We start from the raw sequence: 19832 nt of genomic DNA, 5'->3' as shown, positions 1-19832 counted from the left end.
CACTCGAGCTGTGGCTATGCACACCCGTGACGGCAGGCACCCATGAGCACAAGGACACACCTTGATGGCTTCCTTTATCTCACAGACATCAAACAGGACCGGGGTCTTCATCAGGGCCAGGATAGTCTTCTCAAAGTTTCCTGACAGCTCTGATTTTAGGTCTTTGATCAAATCCTGATTGGACAAACAAAAAAAAATACACAGATGCAGAACACTGCAGACGATGGGGCTGACAGTATCAGTCCAGCCATGGGAAGAAGCCTGAGCAAGAGCACTCACATGTTCCGTATTAATGTACTTTACCTAAGACTCAAAACCCGGGGAGCTCAAAACGCAACCCCCTTAAGCCTTTTCCACCAAAGCTCTTCCATTAACTAAACCTCCCTGGATCCCCTGAAAGCAGAGGAGGGGAGATGGAGGCTGGGTAGGGGGGAAAATGACCGATCTACAGACTGGTCTCGGCAAAGCCAAAGCTAGACCCTGAAACAACCCTAACTAAGCCTGCTGTCCATCCTAGAGATCTAGTCCTATGAGGTCCCAATTCCTGGAAAAGCGGAGTGAGTGGGCCTGTAGCTATGCTGGTTGCAGGCCCTGCAGCTGGGCTGAGGAGAACCAGGCCTCAGTGGTCTTCCTGCATTCCCCTCTGCTCCTCACCTTGCCATAGGCCGTCTTGAAGGACAGGAGGATCTGCTGCCGCTGCCTGTTAGAACGGCTCCCTAGGCAATCGATGATGGCTTGTTCATCCGTTCCTGAGAAAGAGGAAGGAGTAGGCATGCTGCGGGTTAAGAGGACGCTCTACGGTGTGGCCATGGACTCTCCAGTCTAGGGCCTCCAATTCATTCTCCTGGACATCTAAGACAGCTCTACTTTCATCTCCCTGGCCAGGCTTGCCTACCCCTCCCACACAGTGAACTGCCCAGGGATCTGCCTGCCTCTGCCTCAGTCTGGTCTCTTACCAAAGCCCTTCATGGCCTTCCGGAGGACCTCAGCATCTCGCAAGGGGTCAAATCCAGAAGCATCTGTGATGGTGCCTCGGTTTCCAAACTACTCAAACAAACAGCCACAGGTAAGATGACCCACCCATGCCACCCTAAGGTGCAAGACTCTTCCACCTCCTCCTACGCCCCAGATAATGCCCCCTTCTCTAAGAGCTGAGGCACCTAAAGGAAACTCGAAGTCAAAAAAAGTACTAAACATAAATACCCCAAGGCTCATGTGTCGAAGGTGCTGTTTAAAACCAGCTACTGTTAGAATGGTTACTGGGAAGACAGCAGGTCACTAGGGGGGAACAGGTCTGTGAAGGGGATGCTGAGGCCCACGCCCCTTTCATTCTTTGCTTCCCATCTGCTAGGAGGTAGACAGCTTTGATTCACCAACTGCTTCTTACAATGATGTTCTGCCCCACCACAGGCCTACACTGACAAGGCCCAAGCAGCCAAAGTCAACCTTCCTCCTTTTAAGGTGTGTTTCCTTCAGGTATTTATACGCAGGCTTACTGTTGCCTAGTGAGTGATCTTTTCAGTGGCTAGTATGTGCTGGTCATCAAGGCAGTAAGGACGTACGCTCAGAGAAGAGATAAGGGAGCGAGAGTGGGTACCAGTGCAGAGTGGGAAAGAGTGGGCAGTAGTACAAGGGGAGGAATAGAAGCAAGGAGAGGACCCTCTGTCTAAAAGTAGTAAGCCAGCACACACCACTAGCCCCGTGTTTGGCTGGTTTGGTCATGTAACCATGACGATGAATTGTAGGCATCGCAAACATGCACTGATCTCCAGAATGAGCCAAGATAAACCCTGGCAGAACTGCTAATCTTCCTCACTCAGAGAGGATTCTGAGAGTCCTTTACATTTGTCTAGGAGGCCACATAATGGGCCTGTTGGGCATGAGGTCATGAGACTGAAGGCCTTAGGAGTCACCTCACATGAGGAGCAACCCCCAAGGCAGTGCTTCCTGACCTTAAGGAGTATGCCCTGGGGTGGGGAGCACAAGAGGAATCAGCATGGTTTTTCTAACACAGTATGCTGTAACTAGAGGCCTGAGCTTCTCCCTGTGCCTTCAATCCCCCAAGGCCTTGCTGGCTGGACCAGAGTCCATCCTTTGAACTCAATTTGGATAGCACTCACCTGGGCTGGAGGAACAGCAGGGGTAACAGTACCGGATCCTGAGTATCCTGGATAACTTGGCACTGGCTGCTGCCCAGGGGGTGGCATCGGTGACTGTCCAGGATAGGTCATTGGAGGCTGTCCAGGATAGGCCCCTGGGGCCTGCTGCCCAGGGGGTGGCATGGGTTGGCCTGGCACAGGGGCCCCTGGGTATGAGGGATATGATGGGTTTCCCCCTGGGGGTGGATACATTCCATAAGGAGGGACAGGCTGCTGGGCAGGAGGGGGCTGCCCAAAGCCACCTGGGGGGACTGGAGGATAGCCACTCCCAGGAGCTCCAGGATACAGGTTTGGCATGTTGGCGCCTCCAAATGTCCCAGACATGTTGGTTGCCTGCCAAGTACACAAAGTAGAGCCTGAGACTCATAGGCCCAGAAAGGCCGGTACCCTGCCTCTCTACCCTTATGAAGTTTAGCAATGGCTCTAAGTAAGGAGCCCCCTAGCAGAACCACCCCTCCCACAGCACTGTGTACACCTAGCAATGAATGCAGGCACCATTCTGCCAGCTCAGTCCTATCCCCACCCCAATGGGACAAGAAAGGCAGTCCCACCATGGATGATGGGTACACTTGCTCAGTGAATATCACTCTATATGTAATCCAGGCTCTCCAACCCTTCTGGAAATGGAAACATGGAAGATGAGGCTGTTTCTTTCAACTAAGACTAACTGGACAGAGCCGACCACTCAAGGAGCCAGAAAGTAGAGGGGCCCCTTCTGTAGGCATGGGGTGGCCCCATCACACGAGTTTGCTAATAGTCAACTGAGGTAGGTGGGGCTTGGGTAGGTTTGCATGTGCCCAGAACAAAAGAATGAATCTTCACCTCAGCCTCTGATGCCCAATGCAGAATGGGTCCCCCCATCTTCATCCCTCACTTCCCTTCTTCAACCACAGAGGCCTATTCTTCACTGTCCCCAAGCTCATCAGGCCCATGGCCATCTCAAGGACTGGCTGTTCCTAGACATTCACACAGCACATTTCTCTACCATGTCAGATCTTGGTTCAAAGTCTCTCTTTTCATCTTCCACCTAAAGGTCTTCAGTCTACACTGCCCCGCCAGCACCTCTGACCCTTTACCATATTCTATCCCCTCCTCCCGGTACTAGGGATCAAATCTATGGCTTCATGAATTATAGGCAAATGCTCTACCACTAACCATTATATCCCTATCTCTTCTTACTTCTTATTTTGAGACAATGACTCACTATGTTGCCCAGGCTGGCCTTGAACTCACCCTGTAGCCCAAATGGGCCATGAACTTGAGATCCTCCTGCTTTAGCCTCCCAAGAAGCTAAGATCATGCCATCAGGGCCATGTTTCTATTTCCTATCTTCCTTACTCTTTTCTACCCCTCTCTTACCCACCCTCTCTGTTCTTCCTTTTGATTCTTCTCTTTTGAGGCAGGGTCTTTCTATGTTGCCCAGGCTGGGCTGGAACTTTTAGTCCTCATGAATTTACTTACAGAATGCTAAGTGCTTGCCACAATGCTCAGAAACACCTGTCACTTTCCAATATCGCCATCTGGTAACACAAGTTATTTTCTGTCTCCTTTCCAGAGATGCTAAGCATACCTAGACTGAGCTTTGCATGTTTGCAGGTGCACATGGAGGTCAAGGTTATATGCTGTTTACCTTGTTAGAGACAGAATCTATCACTGGCCGTGGGATCACCATATAGGCTAGTCTGGCTAGTCAGCAAGCCCAGTGGATCTGCCTGTCTCCACCTCCCTAGCACTAGGATTACAAGGACCACACCTGGCTTTTTTCACATGGGTCCTTGGAATTGAACCCTGGGCCCAAGGCTGATAAAATAAGCACTTGACTGCCTGGGTTATCTCCCAGCCCAGAGATTTTGTTTGCTGCATTTGGGTGTCTACTAGTTGCACTGTTCCCATTAAGGGCACATTTGTTTTCTGATTATAAGATGCACTCTTCTAGGGTTAGAGAGATGGCTCAGAGTTTAAGAGTACTGGCTGCTCTCCCAGAGGTCCTGAGTTCAATTCCCAGCAACTACATGGAGGCTCACAACCATCTATAACAAGAACTGGTGCCCTCTTCTGGCATGCAGGCATACAGGCAGACAGAATATTGTGTACATAATAAATAAATCTTTTTAAAAAAATACACTCTTCTAAACGCAAGACAACAAATAAAAACAAGTACAGCCTAACCTACCTGCGACATGGCCGCCAAGTCCCAACCGAAACAGAATCTGTATGTGTAACACCCCCATACCTCTCCACAACCACCCTTTCTTCCCTCCAGGATGTGCTCAGCTCATGAGACATTCTCAAATTTCCCTGCAGGTACCAACTTTACCCAACGTCCCAGAACCACAAGGACCCGGAAAGACCATCAGCTCAAAGAATCTCTACCCCACATATAGATGGGAAAATTGATGCCTGGAGGGGGCGGTAAGTAGATGATCCTCATAGTATAAGTCTCTGCTCAGCACTCTATGCTCACATAGACAGGCATGAGGTATCTCGGGAGCCTTGATCTCTACAGCCCTGCAGCCACCAGCCCAGGGTACCTTGGCAGGGGCCTGACTCACCATGCCTGAGAGGTAGTCCTGGTTGAACTGCCCCGCATAGTTGGCCACGTTATCCAGTCCAATGGGGGGCATGCTGGGGAGAGGAGGATAGGCAGCACCTCCCCAGGGACCGCCACCTGAAAGCAACACCAAACTCATCAGCTCACATGCCTGGCCCAAAGAAAGGGCAGAGAGGGCTGCAGAGGAACATGCTGCAGTAGTCAAGCAGGGACTCACACCAATGTTATAAATACCCAGAAAGACTGGAGCAAGAGGGTCAGGGGAAGGAGAGGAGGTTTCCCTTATTCCAGGGGAAAAGGCAGGTTCCGCCCTCTGTGGGGATCCAGCTAAGCTTTGTCCTGTCAAGCCCAGCACCATGGGGCGAGAGAACAGATACAGCCTTGGGCTCTGTGCTGAGCATGTGACAGCAGGGAGCTCCACGAATGCTAAGGATTCTCAGACGGAGGACACGGACCCCATAAAAGACAGCAGCAGAGCTGGCTGGCCGTGCGTCCTGGGCAAGGCGCTCAACCACTCCCATTCATATCTGCAGACACCTGGAGAGGATGGCAAGCGTGACGTCAGGCTGCTGAGGTAAGGGCTGAGCCAGAAATGTGGCCAGCACCAGCCAGATTCATCTCACCCAGGGCAGCTCAAGTCTCACCCAGGGCTTTCTAATCCTGGGAGCATGCCATCACAACAGCAGAATTTCTGCTGGAGAAGGGCCGGTTTCAGAAGGAAGATAAGCCCTGCGGCCGCCCTATGTGAGTAACTTCACCTCATCACCAAGGCTCTCAGTAGCTACAGGGAGGGACAGTGAAGCAACCCTTGCTTGGTATTGGCCTCAGCAGAAGAGAATCCAAAATCATACTCCGCGAAACAGGGTAGGTGGCTAGAAGCAGTACTTTGGTGGGCACCCCTACAGGCTGTCAGTACAGCCGGGGGAGGAAAAGAACCTTGAAGCTACTTTGCAAAGGAGAAAGAGTCTCAGAGAGTGGCAGGCCTTTCTCAGCTAATAAGGCCCTCCCAGTATCAACCAAATCCAGACCTCTCCAGCCTCTCTCCCAATGGGTGAGCCCTCTGGGGCCTAAGAGAAACAGACTCCATCTTTTTGCACAAAGGATCCACCCAAGTCCTCTTACCTGGAGCAGCTGGAGGGTAACCACCTGCAGGTGGGGGGTAGCCTGGGTAGCTCATGGTTAAACCTGGAAAAGAAGGGAAAATGTATTCAGATTACAATGAGCATGCTCCTCACCAAGCCTACTGGGATCTGCTTCTTGGAACACAACCCCATGCCAGGCCCCTACAGGAGGGATTAACTCCCCATGCACCAGTCCAATCCAGTCCACACGTCTCTGCTGGACCTCCAGTTAGGTCAGGCCCACCCCAAAAATACAGGAGGGTACAATCCCACAAGCCAGCTAGGTTCCTTGATAGCTGCTCCCCCAGACCTGGTCTGCTCTGATAATCATATTATAGATAAAGCATTGCCTCAGGCTCCATGTCTTCCTGGCTCATCTTTCTTGTCTTCCTGGCTCATCTTTCTTGTCCTCATCACTGTCCTTCCCACAGCAGGGGAGGACCCCATTTTCCTGCACCCCATCTATAACTCTCAAGCTTGCCACAGCAAACACCCCTATTAACCAGCCCCAGGATCAGACCCAAACCGCAAGTATAGAGCAGCTGCTGCACAGTCTATAAATGGCTGATCGATGCCTCTCCTGGGCATTCCATTCTCTAACGAAAACAACACAGTTGTATAGGAGTCATCATTCAGAACCAAGAGGTATGCTCAGAAAGGCCTGTCTGCTACAGAGCAGTGAATCAGGGCAAGTATCAAAGCCCAAAGAAAGAGTTAGACAGAGATGAGGCACCTGCTCTCACAGTCTTCAGCAACGCCCCATGTCAATTAAAATGCCCAAGAGGAACAGAGATCAGCACGGCCCCACAACCTGCCTGCTCTTGCCACATAACAGCTGCTGCTGCAATAAGCTCAAAGGTTCAGGGCAAGGTCACGTGAGGAAATTCATGGCCTCGACAGTCATGTCCACAGGTTCTAGGATAGCCACTCTGTTTTCATACATTGGCATTGTAAAAATATTAAGGGTTCCACCATCAGTTTCTATTCTGAGTAAGTTCCCAGGTGATGGTATTGGATCTGGGATCCCCACCTTAATAACTGTCTAGAGACTGTTCATTTAAAATAGTCTAGTTACCCATCATGTCTACCTTGAAGAACTGAGTATGTTGTCCCAAGGACATTACAGAATTTCTCTAGGGTACCACTAGCCCTCCCTCCCCCCAAAGTGGACCTGGCTTTCAGCCCACTTACTTTGGTCACTGGGTCCAGAGGGGACAGTAGACAATACAATAGGAAATGAGGTGATGCCTTCATGGCCGTGGATGGAACTAGAACTGGTAGCCCTTTACACAGCTTTGTCTTTCTAAACTCCTATGCATGTGTGGTTCCTAACATGTATGTGGGGCCACTCACAACTGCCTCCAGCTGCACCTTTTGGCCTCCATGGACACCTGTACAGGAATATGCATGTATGTGCATGTACACACGTACATACACAGAAATTTTTTCATTTTTAAAAATTATCTTTATTATTTTTATTGTATGAATGTTTTGATGTCTGTTTTGCCATGTGTGTGCCTAGTCCCTGTGGAGGTCAGAGAAGGATATTAGATCCTCTAGAACAGGGTTACAGGCAGCTAACTGTGTGGGTATTGGAAATTGAACTCAGGTCCTCTACAAGAGCAGCTACTGATCTTAACCACTGAGCCATCTCTCCAGCATACAATATTTTTCATTTTTAAAGTAGAAACATGCAAACCAAGAGATGTGGGCACACATATGCACAGACCACCCTTGGTACCGTACACAAGGCACCGAGCAACGCTAGTTGCCTCTGAAAGAAAACAGGCTGGAGGTGAAGCTCACTTTCCATGGGCAGACCCTACACATTCATGGTGGCCTAATAAAAGCAACTTTAAGAAAAGGTTCAATTCAGACAGGCATTTATTTCTAACCACACACGAACCTACCCCTTCCATTCTGCATGGCCTTGGTGGCTCTTTCAAATTAAAAATAATGCACACAGGGTTCATTCAGCTCAGACATCCAGGACATGGGAGGATAGCCCTCCCCTTCCTGGAAGAGCTGTCGGGGAGTTTCCTGGCAAGAGTAGCATCTGTCGCCTGGAAAGAAGCCTGCCCTCAGGGCCCAATCTATGGTCAATTCCACTGCAAAACTCAGTCCTGCCATGACCCTGGCCCCTTCCCTCCCACAAATTCCGCTTCCAGTCTTTCCTTCTCCAAAGATTCATTTTTCACCTGGAATTGTTTGAGCATGCTCCTTCTCTTTCCCTCGGAGGCTTGTCAGGACTAAAACCATGGACTAGTCCAGAGATTACAGGGCAGGATTGCTCCCTGCAGTTGGAGCTTCCTGCTCACTGGATGGGAACATGTGGGTTTTCTGGATGATCGAGCCATCAGGGATTCCTACGAAACTTCTCTTGTGGGTCTGCCCATTTTCCCATCCTTCCTCAACCTCTGGCTGTGGTGACTCACAGTGATCATCTTAGTTCTCTCTCTCAGCTGTTTCATAACCACTGATCTGGTGTACATGGCATTATGTTCCTCTAAGTAAGTGATAAAAATTGGCCAATGGCAGAGACAGTCTTGAACTATCATACCGAATTTTCTGCTGATATCTGTTGCCCACATCCCCACCATGTTCAAATGCCAGCTATTATGCTGTTATGGCTTGAATCTCAAGTGTCCCCTCCAGGCTCAGAATTTGAATACTTGTTCTCAAGATAGCATGATATTTCAGAAGGCTGTAGCAACCAGGAGGTAGAGCTGCTGAAGGAAGTAGGCCAATAGAGACAGCCCTTGGGTTAGCTAGCTCCATGCAATTTCCTGTCCTGCTTTCTTGACTTCCTAGTCCACAGTGGCGTGAGGAAGTCCTGCATCCCACGTCAATATCGCCATGCCTTCTCCACCATGACAGCCTAAACATTCCCTCTCTTAAATTTTCTCTCAGATATTTTAACACACATGTGTAACACCCTGCAGCTCATCCACCTACTAATTCCCAGGCAGGAGTCACCTGCTCAGAGGCAAGACCCTCGGGCTCTAGTGAGCTCCCAAGGGAACTCAGCATCCAGGGACCTTACCACCCTTCTCAGCTCTAGCTCTCCGTGACAAATGGGAGCACAGTGAGCTACTTGCTACCTTCCACCTGACCAAAGCCTTTCTTCTACTTTATCCTTCAACAGAGAAGATGGATGCACGGGTGAGAGATACTTCCCATGGCTGAAGTGATTTGGACAGCCAGAATGTCCTGTCCCATATGCCTGCTTCTGACCATGGCACTCAAACATGGGACACCTCATACCTTCTGCAAAGGACGGACACCTGGCTCTGATTCTAATAACCCTGCCTACAGAGAACGTGTAGCCTCTGGTTCTGACTCTCTTAGGGACGTTACAGCAAAAACATCACCCTTCCTTCCTCACTGGGACTATGTAAATACGGCTGGGTAGATTCAACCAGCTGCAACCCTCTCCAGCGTAAACACATGTGTCTTAGCTAGAGTTTCTACTGCTGTGATAAACACCATGAGGAAAGGGTTTATTTCAGCTTACACTTCCCTATCACTGTCCGTCATCAAAGGAAATCAGGATAGGAATGCATAGGGGGCAGGAACCTAGAGGCAAGGGTTGATGCAGAGGCCATGGAGGGGTGCTGCTTACTGGCTTGCTACCCATGGCTTGCTCAGCCAGCTTTCTTGTAGAACCCAGGACCACCAGCCCAGAGATGGCCCCACCCACAATGGGCTAGGCCCTCACCCATCAGTCACTAATCAAGAAAATGCCCCGCAGGCTTGCCTACAGCCCAATCTTATTGAGGCATTTTCTCAATTGAGGCTCCTCTCTGGTGACTCCAGCTTGTGTCAAGTAGACATAAAACTAACCAGCACAATGTGTTTCCAAAACAGACCTTTGTGGAGCATGTTAAAACTTAGACTGCTGGGCCCCTGCTGAGTGCAGGACTGCTCCTTCACCCATGAGAATGAAGGGGGGGGGGAGGACCTGGATCCTAGCAACCAGCAACCCTTAGAACCAAGTCTCACGGTACCCAGCCAATAAAGAAACTGAGGGGAGGGCTTCTTTGAACTGTGAAAGGGCTTATTCCCTAAAGTCATGAATACTCACACCAGTGGACCCTTAAATTTTAAGGGTCCCCACCACATAGGCAGAAATCTGGAGACAGGGAAAGTCTTCCAGAACAGAGTTCCTCTCCCCAGACTCAGTCACTGCCCCACCACAATGCATTGCCTTGTGCTTTCCACGCTAACAGGAAGAGGTGGATACAGGCCTCCAGCCTGCAGCGAAGCCATCACACCCTCCAGTGGCCAGCCTGGTTTCTAGGGACACTGAAAAGGAGTGGTAGTGGTACCAAGCCTAGAGCACCGGTCCAGAAGTAGCCTCTCCTCATGTAGAACAGAAACCACCCCTGGCTGATGCTCACAGGCAGAGTCTGGAGAAGTCCAGGGCCTAACAGCCCTTGGCACTCCGAAGCAGACAAGTCAGATCTGATGTCTGCCACAGTACTTTCTCAGGCTGTTGGCTGAAGGGTCGCTTGCTCTCACACAACACGAATACACAGTTTAAACCACACAGCTCTGACTGTCTTTGCTGACTTTTTTTTCCTAAGTAAAAGGAAGAAAGCCAGACATGGTGATACACCCTGTAATCTCAACTGCTCAGGAGGTTGAGGCAGGAGGATGAATCCCTTATGGACAAGGATTTAAGGCCAGCCTGGGCAAACAAACTAACAAGAGCCTGTTTCAGATAAAGAAGGAAAAAAAAAAACCCTACAGAACGACTGAATGTATTCCTAAAGATACATCTGATCAAGGGATTTACAAAAATATAGCAAAAGACCTCAGAAGGCAGCTCACCAAAGGGTATGCAGAAATGACAGTACATGGAAAGGCCCTCAATATGCCACTGTATATGGAAACAACAAACTGCACAGCTATCAGAATGGCCAGATCCAGAACAGTGACCCATCAAACACGGGGGTATGGACAACAGCTTCCACACTGCTGTGGGGAATGCTAAATAGTTACAACAAGATCTCTTTGAAAGAGATCTTAGCAGTTTCTTACAAAACTAAGCATATTTTATGAAACCAGCAACTGCCATGATCTTGGTATTGGTCCATGTGAGACGAAAAATTACAGGATGGTTGTATGAGCCAGTCTTTTGTCACTGTAACAAAATGTCTGAGTTAAACAACTTAGAAGGAAGAAAGGTTCATTTGACATGCTGTTTCAGGAGATCCAGTGAGAAAGTGTAATGGGGACAGTAGAAAAAGAGGAAGGGGTTAGATTTCCAATACACCTTTCAAGGGTGCCCCACCAATGTATATCCCACCTACCTACTGTACACTGGGGGAGATTGTGTCTCAGATCTAAATGCAGCAGTGTTACTCCCGACTACCCACCCTCACAGGAACCAAAATGTGGTTCAGCAGATGAATGGATAACCCAGTTGCACATCTAGAAAACTGAGTATTACTGACATCAAAACAGCAATGCACCGGGCTGGGACTGCAGCTCAGCTGGCAGAGGGTTTGATCACTAGCACTGGATAAACTGGGTGTGCTGGTGCCTGCTTGTAATCCTACCACAGGGAGAAGTGGGGATGCTGCAGGAGGATGATCATGAGTTTACGGCCAGCCTAGGCTAAACAGGAAGAAACGGTTCCAAAAATCCAAAACTGCATAAATTTTATTTCAAAAAATAAATAAAGGAATACACTGGCGGTGGTGGCGCACACCTTTAATACCAGCACTCGGGAGGCAGAGGCAGGAGTATCTCTGTGAGTTCGAGGCCAGCCCGGTCTACAAGAACCAGTTCCAGGACAGACTCCAAAGCTACAGAGAAATCCTGTCTTGAAAAACAAAACAAAACAAAACAAAATAAGCAGATTAAAGAAGAAAATCAGAACAAATAGAGAAGGCCACTATCCCCTCCCCTAACAGTAACCACCAAGCATTCTAACATACAACCTAAGACATACGCAATACAAGTGTACATATATTTACAAAGCATCTACATACATAGATGAAAATATATATATGCACATGTATTTGATTCACATATACAAATGATATGCGAATGTCTGAAAATAAGTAAACGTTCAGTATAGTGGCATGTGTCCTAAATCCCAGCACACAGGAAGCAGAGGCAGGGGATCTCAGAGTTAGAGGCCACCCTGGTCTACAGAGCGAGTTCCAGGATAGCCAGAGCTACAGAGACAAACCCTGTCTTGAAAAAACGACACATATACCAAAAGAAATCAGGTAAAATATTTTCTTTCTTTCATGTTCTTTCTTTCTCTCTCTCTCTCTCTCTCTCTCTCTCTCTCTCTCTCTTTCACACACACACACACACACACACACACACACGATCTTGCTATGTAGCCCAGACTAACCTCAAACGCTTTTTTCCCTTTTTAAAACTGTATTTACATATTTATTCATGCATGTGCGTGCGCACGCATAAGCCCTGGCGCTCACCTGTCCCAGGTTACTAGACAGAGGTGGGTACTTATCTAGACAGAGGTGGGTACCTATCTAGTCCCCACTGCCCTTGGTTTTGTCACTAGATCACGTCACGTCACCAGGGAGCCAGGACATGGCCCCAGGTGGCTTTGTCATTGATAACCTGCCTTAAGAGCTTTCTTCCAACAGATAGGAGAGACAGCACAAAGAACAACAGGTTTTGAACTAGAGTCAGAGGTTCCTGAATCTTTTAATGTTTCAGAACTTCCTTCCCTCTACTGAACCCAGTTTTCAGGTCAAGGCTGTTGGCTGTGAGGGAAGAGGGAAGCCCCACATGACTAATCCCTACCATACACGCACTCAGAGTCAGCAGAGCCGGCCTAGCACACCATGTAAACAACTCAATTCCAAGGAATGACTCATAAGATGGAAGCACTGATGATCAATGATTGACAGGGCGAGTTTATATAAGCAGAATAGGGCCGTAAACCTTCGACTATCAGCTTCATCAAAGCACCGCTTCAAGGTCGATCTTAATTTATCTGGACCAGGGATTCTTAACCTGTGGGTCACAACCCTTTTGGATCAATTTGTAACAATGAAAATACATCCTGCATATCAGATATTAATATTAGGATTTGTAATAGCAGCAAAATTACAGCTATGAAGTAGCAAAGACAATGATTTTATGGTTGAGGTCACCATACATGAGGAATCTGTATTAAAGGGTCACAGCATCAGGAAGGTTGAGAACCGCTGATCTAGACACTATCCACTCCGTTTGTTTCTTTAAGAAAACTCCAGGCACTGTAAACTATTTCCTGTGTAATTTTTAAGTGCTATCAACTTTTAATGTATGATCTCTCTCTCTCTCCACTCACTCACTATAAAACTACATGTTAACCCTGAGTTCCTATGCCAAACATGGAACTTGGGGGCTGGACCATCTTAAGGAAAGTGGGAGCACGTGACACTTGAAGGCACCAGTCTAGAAAGGGGACCAGAGACCCAGCCCAAGCAGCCCAAGGTAAAACTTAAGAAACAGATACACAGGCTGGAAGGATGGTTAAGTAGTGAAGAACACTGGGACAGAATTCAGATCCCAGCATCACGACTATCTATAACTCCCACTCCAGTGGGAAGATCCAACACCTGCCTTACCCAAACACATACCCTTAGGGACTCTGGGCACTTGAACATACATGCGTACACACACACACACACAAATACACACACACACACATACACACACACACATGGGGTGGGGGAGTCATACATATTCCCCCACACCAAAATGGAGTTGTGTTTGTAAGTATAGTGTGCAGGTCTTTGCTTTTGTACCACCACCCAGGGTCTGAAATGGTGTCTACCAGGACTCTCTAGGGAGCATGGTCAAAGGTGCTTGGTGGGAAGCATCACCTCAGCTCCCTAACACCCCTTTATTCAAAAAGTCTAGATTGTTTGGCTGGGGGCTTCACCCCAGCTCCTGGCATAAGCTCCCTCCCCTGGGAGTTGCCTCAGTCCAAACTCCACTTTCGAGAAAGGCTGACAAATGGTGACCCCTCCCCAGGGAAAGTCAAGACCACTCCCAAAGGCTATTTAAACTGCCCCCCAGAGAATGAACACGTGGCCTCCAGGTTTCATGTGGTCTCCCCTTCTCTCTCTCTTCCCCCTCCATGTTTTCCCGGGGCCACCCGGGAGCACTCCATTAAACATGGGCATCTTTTAATTTGGTCTGATTCGGTCTGACTGGGATTATTTGCATCGGCGGAGAGAAAATCCCTAACCAAAGGGACTACAGGTCATCATGGACCGATGACAATATTTGAGCCCCCCAAGATCTCTCTAGCCCCAGCAAAGCCCCTTGAGCTTGAGATGCTTCTGCACACTAAACCCTGCAGTGCCCAGTTACTGCCTCTGTGCCATGCAATCCTTCTAACAACTTAAGAGGGATGGGACCATGGGAATCTCTGCTTGACCCCTCATTCTAGCAGGAGCTAAACTGAGCAGACTGAGATCAACTCCCTTAGTACTGGTGTCTCCACATGACCACAGAAGATAGGCTATGACAGACAGGCAAGGAATTAAGGATCTAAACTCTTAAGCTCACCAAACTTCTATATACAGCTATTTATCAGCTGACCCATACAGTGATGGGACCAGTCTTCAGGGTCACAGGGCCTTAGGACACCACTGCTCAATCAAAGGAGTACAGGGAAGGGCATTCCAAAGCCTGAGACAAGGCCATCATCATCCTCCAAAAATGTCCCAGATACAGTATTCAGCCCCAATGTCTCAGAACTGTCTATGGCAAGAGCTGGTCCAATGTGACTGGGATTACCAGCCAGATGAATGCAGTACTCTGATGGATTACCTGGGTGAGATCAATCCAACTGCAGGCACTTGAAATTAGACACTCTTTCCCTTCTACGAAAGAGTAAAAACAGGAAGACAACACCAAGCAGACAACTGCTCCACCTGTAGAGGAATGGGCCACAAAGAACATGGACAGCCACCAGGGCCAGAGACAACAAGCAAACAGATCAACCCCAGTTAAGGCACAACCCTGTGTACACCTTGAGTGTCCCTCCATGACAGCTATAATACTAGACTAAGCCTTCCGTTCACTCCTGCTTCACCCAGAAAGCCCCATTCCTCTCTGTCTAAACCCTACCCTCAGAGAATCTCCAACTAAGAAAATGCGCCAAAAAGCCCAGTTCCACATTCTTGGCAGCCATAGCAACTCCTCGCTTAAGGTTGCCAGCAGCCCAAGATCCCACCTAAAGTGGTCAGCTTTTGATCATACTTGGCCACAAACCCAGCTTGTGGCAGACACATCATCACCACCTTGCCTACAGGCTCTATAACCTCCCCGTTTTAGTTCAGGCAACGTGACCTCTCCAGCCCGATCTCTGGGGCTGGAGAGCTCACCTAGGAGTGGCTTTGCTCAAATAAACCTGTTCTTTTATTTTTTTTCAATTCTGTCTGATCTGGCTTACTGCATCGGTGGAGAAACCTATTATCATGCTATAGAAAACCTATTAGCTCCTAAAAAGAAAAGAAAAACCCAAAAGTCTAAACAGAACTACCATAGGCTCCAGCAAACAAAAGCAAGAGCTTGCACAGCTATGTAAGGATGCATTCTCATCTAGCAGCGTCATCCACAAGTCTAAATGCAAAGGTGGGGACCACTCAAGTGTCACAGATGAACAAATAAAGAAAATGTGAAACCATTTTCTCACTCTGAAACCAAAGGACATCCTGGCGCATGCTACAACACGGATAAACTTAAACCCAGCATGTTAAGTGAAATAAGTCAGTCACAGAAAGATAAATAGTGCCTGATTCCACTCAAAAGACAGAAGGATGCCGGGCGGTGGTGGCTCATGCCTTTAATCCCAGCACTCAGGAGGCAAGAGGCAGGCGGATCTCTGTGAGTTCGAGACCAGCCTGGTCTACAAGAGCTAGCTCCAGGACAGGTTCTAAAAAAAGCTGCAGAGAAACCCTGTCTTGAAAAACAAAAAACAAAAATAATAATAATAATAATAATAGACAGAAGGATATTGCTGTCCACAGGTGCTGGGGCAAGAGGGAAATGGGATGATCCGTTAAGTGGGGAGTTATCTTGGGCAATGAGAAAGTTTTAGGTAATGGTTGCACACAAAGTAAATATTCCATGCTATTGAACTACACAGCTAAACTTAGTAAAAACAGTCAATTTCATGTCGTGTATAGTACCACAAAAGCACGCTGAAGTCTGTGGTGATCTGCAAGAGCAGGAATAGCATAATCTATCCAGTAGTCACCTCTTCCTTCCCCTAGATCCCTTCCTGTCTGAGGTCTATGACCAGCCCATACAGCCTGGCCAGCGTCTTTGACAGAAGCATCAAACCCCTAAGACCACAACAAATCATTACAACATTACCACTAGGTGCTTACTGCTCCCTCCTGTCTGAAAGAAGGAGCCCAGATAGGGCTTGCTCACTTGTATTATAGGTCAACACAGTCACCATAGTCACAGTGAGTCACCATAATAAGAGCTGGGGTAGGTTCTCTGGGGCCAGGCAACACACCCAGTCAGCAATGCAAACTTTGGGGGAGGGAAATGCTAAGGACCTGATTTATGCATGTAGGTAACAGAGCATGCGGTCCAGCTGGTAAGCCATCATGGCCCTAAGAGGTGACTCAGTTTACTCCTACCCACCACACCTCTTCTTTCCAGTTACAGATGGAGAAACTGACAACATGTCATGCCACCATGACACAGCAAGGGACCCAGCCCAGAACCTTTTGCTTCCATGACAAAGTGCTAAGATGCAAAGGGCGTGGCATCAGCACAGGTTCAGGGCTCACGAGGGACCCACTTCACCTGGATGCTTCCTTTTACCAAAGGCTCTGAAGGAGTAAGAGTTCTAGCTGAGCTCCACGCCCGAGGCAAGGGTAGATGAGGTGGAGAAGACAGACCAGCACTACAAAAGATGATTTCACACAAGGGCAAAGGGGTGGTCTAACAGAGCCCAAGGACTGAGCACTGCTTATGTAAGTAGACAACAAAAGATCACAGGACATCTGAACAAGATCTCCAATAAGAGCAGGAGAGACCAAAACAAGAGACAGAGAAGTAAAGGGAGACAGTACAATTAGTATGCTCAGAGACACAGAGAAACATCTACCCATAACACAAAACCAAAAGAAAACTCTGTACACACGGAACAGTAAGAAAGCAATAAGGTGTGTTCAGAAACTGAAAACAGCCAGGCGGTGGTGGCGCACGCCTTTAATCCCAGCACTCGGGAGGAAGAGGCAGGCGGATCTCTGAGTTCGAGGCCAGCCTGGTCTACAAGAGCTAGTTCCAGGACAGACTCTAGAAACTACAGGGAAACCCTGTCTCGAAAAAACAAAAAAACAAAAAAACAAAACAAAACAAAAAAAAAAAACAGAAACTGAAAACAGAAGAGATTAAAATCTCAAAATCCAATAGATAGTATCAAATAAATGTGTGTAAAAAGGGAATAAAAAACAAACAAACCCCAACATTTAACAGAAAGGTTAGAAAAGCAAGTCTGGAGAAATTCAGAGATTAAAAAAAAGAGCAACAAAAAGCTGGCTGTAGTGAGCCACGCTTGTAATCCCAGCTCTCAGCATCAGAGGCAGGGGGTTCTGGAGGCCAAGGGCCTAGGTACATAGTGAATCTGAGGTGTGATCTTATTCTGAAAATAAGCAAGCAAGCAAGCAAACAACAGGAGCCAGGGAGAGGTTTTAGTCAATAAAGTGCTTTCTACAAAAGCATTAAGACCAGAATTTAATGCCCAGAACTAACATTAACTGGCTAGGCACAATGGCATATGCTTAGAATCCTAATGCTGGGGAGGTGGAGACAAGTGGCTTCCCGGGGATCGCTAGTCGCCAGCCAGCCAGCCAGCCAGCCAGCCAGCCAGGGATCGCTAGTCAGCCAGCCAGCCAGCCAGCCAGCCAGGTGAACCTAGATAGAGAACACCAGATTTCATTGAGAGATCCTGAGGAACACCTGAGGCTGACTTCTGGCCCCCACATACATGTGCATGTACTCACACACACAAATGAAAGGCATTAACAACCACAAAAACGCATAAAAAGATGTATGAACATCATGATCTAAGCAGTGTTTCTCAACTTGTGGGCCATGACCCCCTGGGTTAAACACTTTTTTACGGGGTCACATATTAGACATTCTGCATATCAGATATTTACATTACGATTCATAACAATAGCAAAAGTAGAGTTATGGAATAGCAACTGTTAGGATTAAGTTATGCTGGCCTGGCCTGTCATCCGGCAGGATGCACCCAGGCAAAACTCAGGGTCCTAGTCTGTACACAGGTACAATAGGTCCCTCTCAGAGACAAGTCCCGCCTACTCCTGCTCTCTTCCTTTCTGCCATTTCTTTGAGGAGGCAGTTTTCTATCCCTCTCTCTTTTCTCTTCCCTTTTCTCTCTGTATTTCTCTGTCTCTCTCCCGTTCTCTTGGTCCTCCCCCATTCCCTTTATCACAATAAACTCCACACTCAAGCTCACCCAACCAAGGCCCCAACTTGTGTCGTATTTATAAAAGCAACAAAAATAATTTTGTGCTTGGGGGTCATCACAACAAAGGAACAATATTAAAGAGTCGCAACATTGGAAATGTTGAAAAACAGTGATCTAAAATGAGTCCCAAGGGGGAGGGCAGGAAAAGCTGAGGCAAAAAATTATCCGTTATAGCACAAGAACACTGTGAGAGTTGGGGATGGCTCAGTGGGTAAGGATGCTGGCTGCACAAACATGGACACCCAAGTTCAAATCCCCAGCCTCCATGTAGAAAGCTGGCCATTGTACGTATATGCCTGTAAGCCCAGTGCTAGGAAGTAGGGTGGAGACAAGGGGATCCCTGGAACCCAGTGGCTACCAGTCCTGAAGTCAGTGATGGAATAGAACACTCTAGAGTTCTCTTCTGGCTTCTGTGCATGCACACACAGGCAAACACATGTTTATACACCACACACACCCACTGGCACACACACAAATAATAATAACATCTATGATGATCTAAGAACACTGACTAGCACCCGAAGAGCTACTTTAAGTCGAAAGGACCACCTAGTGGCAATCCAATGTCTGAAAAGAAACCATCAGCAAAGCTTATCAACCTGACTTAAGAACTCAGAAGCAGAGAAAAAATATTATAAGCTTTCAGAAAAAGAAAGGAGCCGCAGTTCTTCAGGGGAAAATGGAATAACACTAGGCTCCTCAACCACTACTGGGAACTATAAGGCAATAGCTTGATGTGGGGTGTCCTTCTGTATATGTGTTGCTTTTATTGGTTAATGAATAAAGCTGCTTTGGCCTTTGGCAGGGCAGAATATGGCCAGGCTAGAAGAGATACAGAGAGAGAATATGTGGAATCAAAGAGACACCATGTCACTGCCAAAGAAGACAGATGCCAGAAACTTACCGGTAGGCCACAGCCTTGTGGTGATACATAGATTAATAGAGATGGGTTCATTTAAGCTAGGAATACACCTAAGCTACTAACCAAACAGTGTTGTAATTAATATAGTTTCTGTGTGATTACTCAGGTCTGGGCAGCCAGAAAACAAACAAGCAGCCTCTGACTGCAAAATGGTGCCCAACGTTATGGATCCACATAAGACCTAAAAAAGCTTAAGAAAAAAAGGGGGGACAGCCTCCGATTACAGTAGAACCTTCTTTCAACCTCCCAGCTTTCTGTTCATTCCTACAGCTAGCTAAATTCCCACTACCAACAGGATGCCACAGATGTTCCAAAGGACTCAAAAATGGGAAGTACCCACCTCCCACTTACTTTTACTAGAAATTTCTAAATTCTGACAAAATGAGAAAGTAAATAAAGAAATAAAAAAACCACAGTGCAAGGGGAATATAACACAGAAAACTTAAAAAAGAAGACCCAAGATAATAGCTGAGTGACAGATGTGGGGTCAACGTGTCCTGCTCAGAACAACGGGTGTGAAAAAACTCAAGCTCAAGGGGAGGAGTGACTCACTGCAGGAACAGGAAGCTTG

The 19832-nt window shown here is 47.7% G+C and overlaps 1 protein-coding gene across 2 annotated transcripts in view; it reads right to left on the bottom strand.

Moving 5' to 3' along the window:
* Anxa11 (annexin A11) overlaps positions 1-19832 on the bottom strand; it is a 44335-nt gene that overhangs the window by 10551 nt on the left and 13952 nt on the right. The window contains exons 2-8 of one of the 2 annotated variants that reach the window (XM_038349300.2): positions 14649-14752; positions 5833-5895; positions 4712-4827; positions 2121-2492; positions 957-1044; positions 655-749; positions 61-174 (exon numbers count right to left, since the gene is read on the bottom strand). In XM_038349300.2, the coding sequence (XP_038205228.1) occupies positions 61-174; positions 655-749; positions 957-1044; positions 2121-2492; positions 4712-4827; positions 5833-5887 (840 nt within the window). In that variant the 5' untranslated portion in view covers positions 5888-5895; positions 14649-14752. The remainder of the gene's footprint in view (positions 1-60; positions 175-654; positions 750-956; positions 1045-2120; positions 2493-4711; positions 4828-5832; positions 5896-14648; positions 14753-19832) is intronic. The other variant, XM_038349298.2, reaches the window with a different exon arrangement.

Source organism: Arvicola amphibius, chromosome 12 (genome assembly GCF_903992535.2).
Source record: "Arvicola amphibius chromosome 12, mArvAmp1.2, whole genome shotgun sequence".
NCBI classification, from domain to species: domain Eukaryota; kingdom Metazoa; phylum Chordata; class Mammalia; order Rodentia; family Cricetidae; genus Arvicola; species Arvicola amphibius.
Note: the sequence above shows the minus strand (reverse complement) of the source record. Positions and strands in the feature narration are given on the sequence as shown.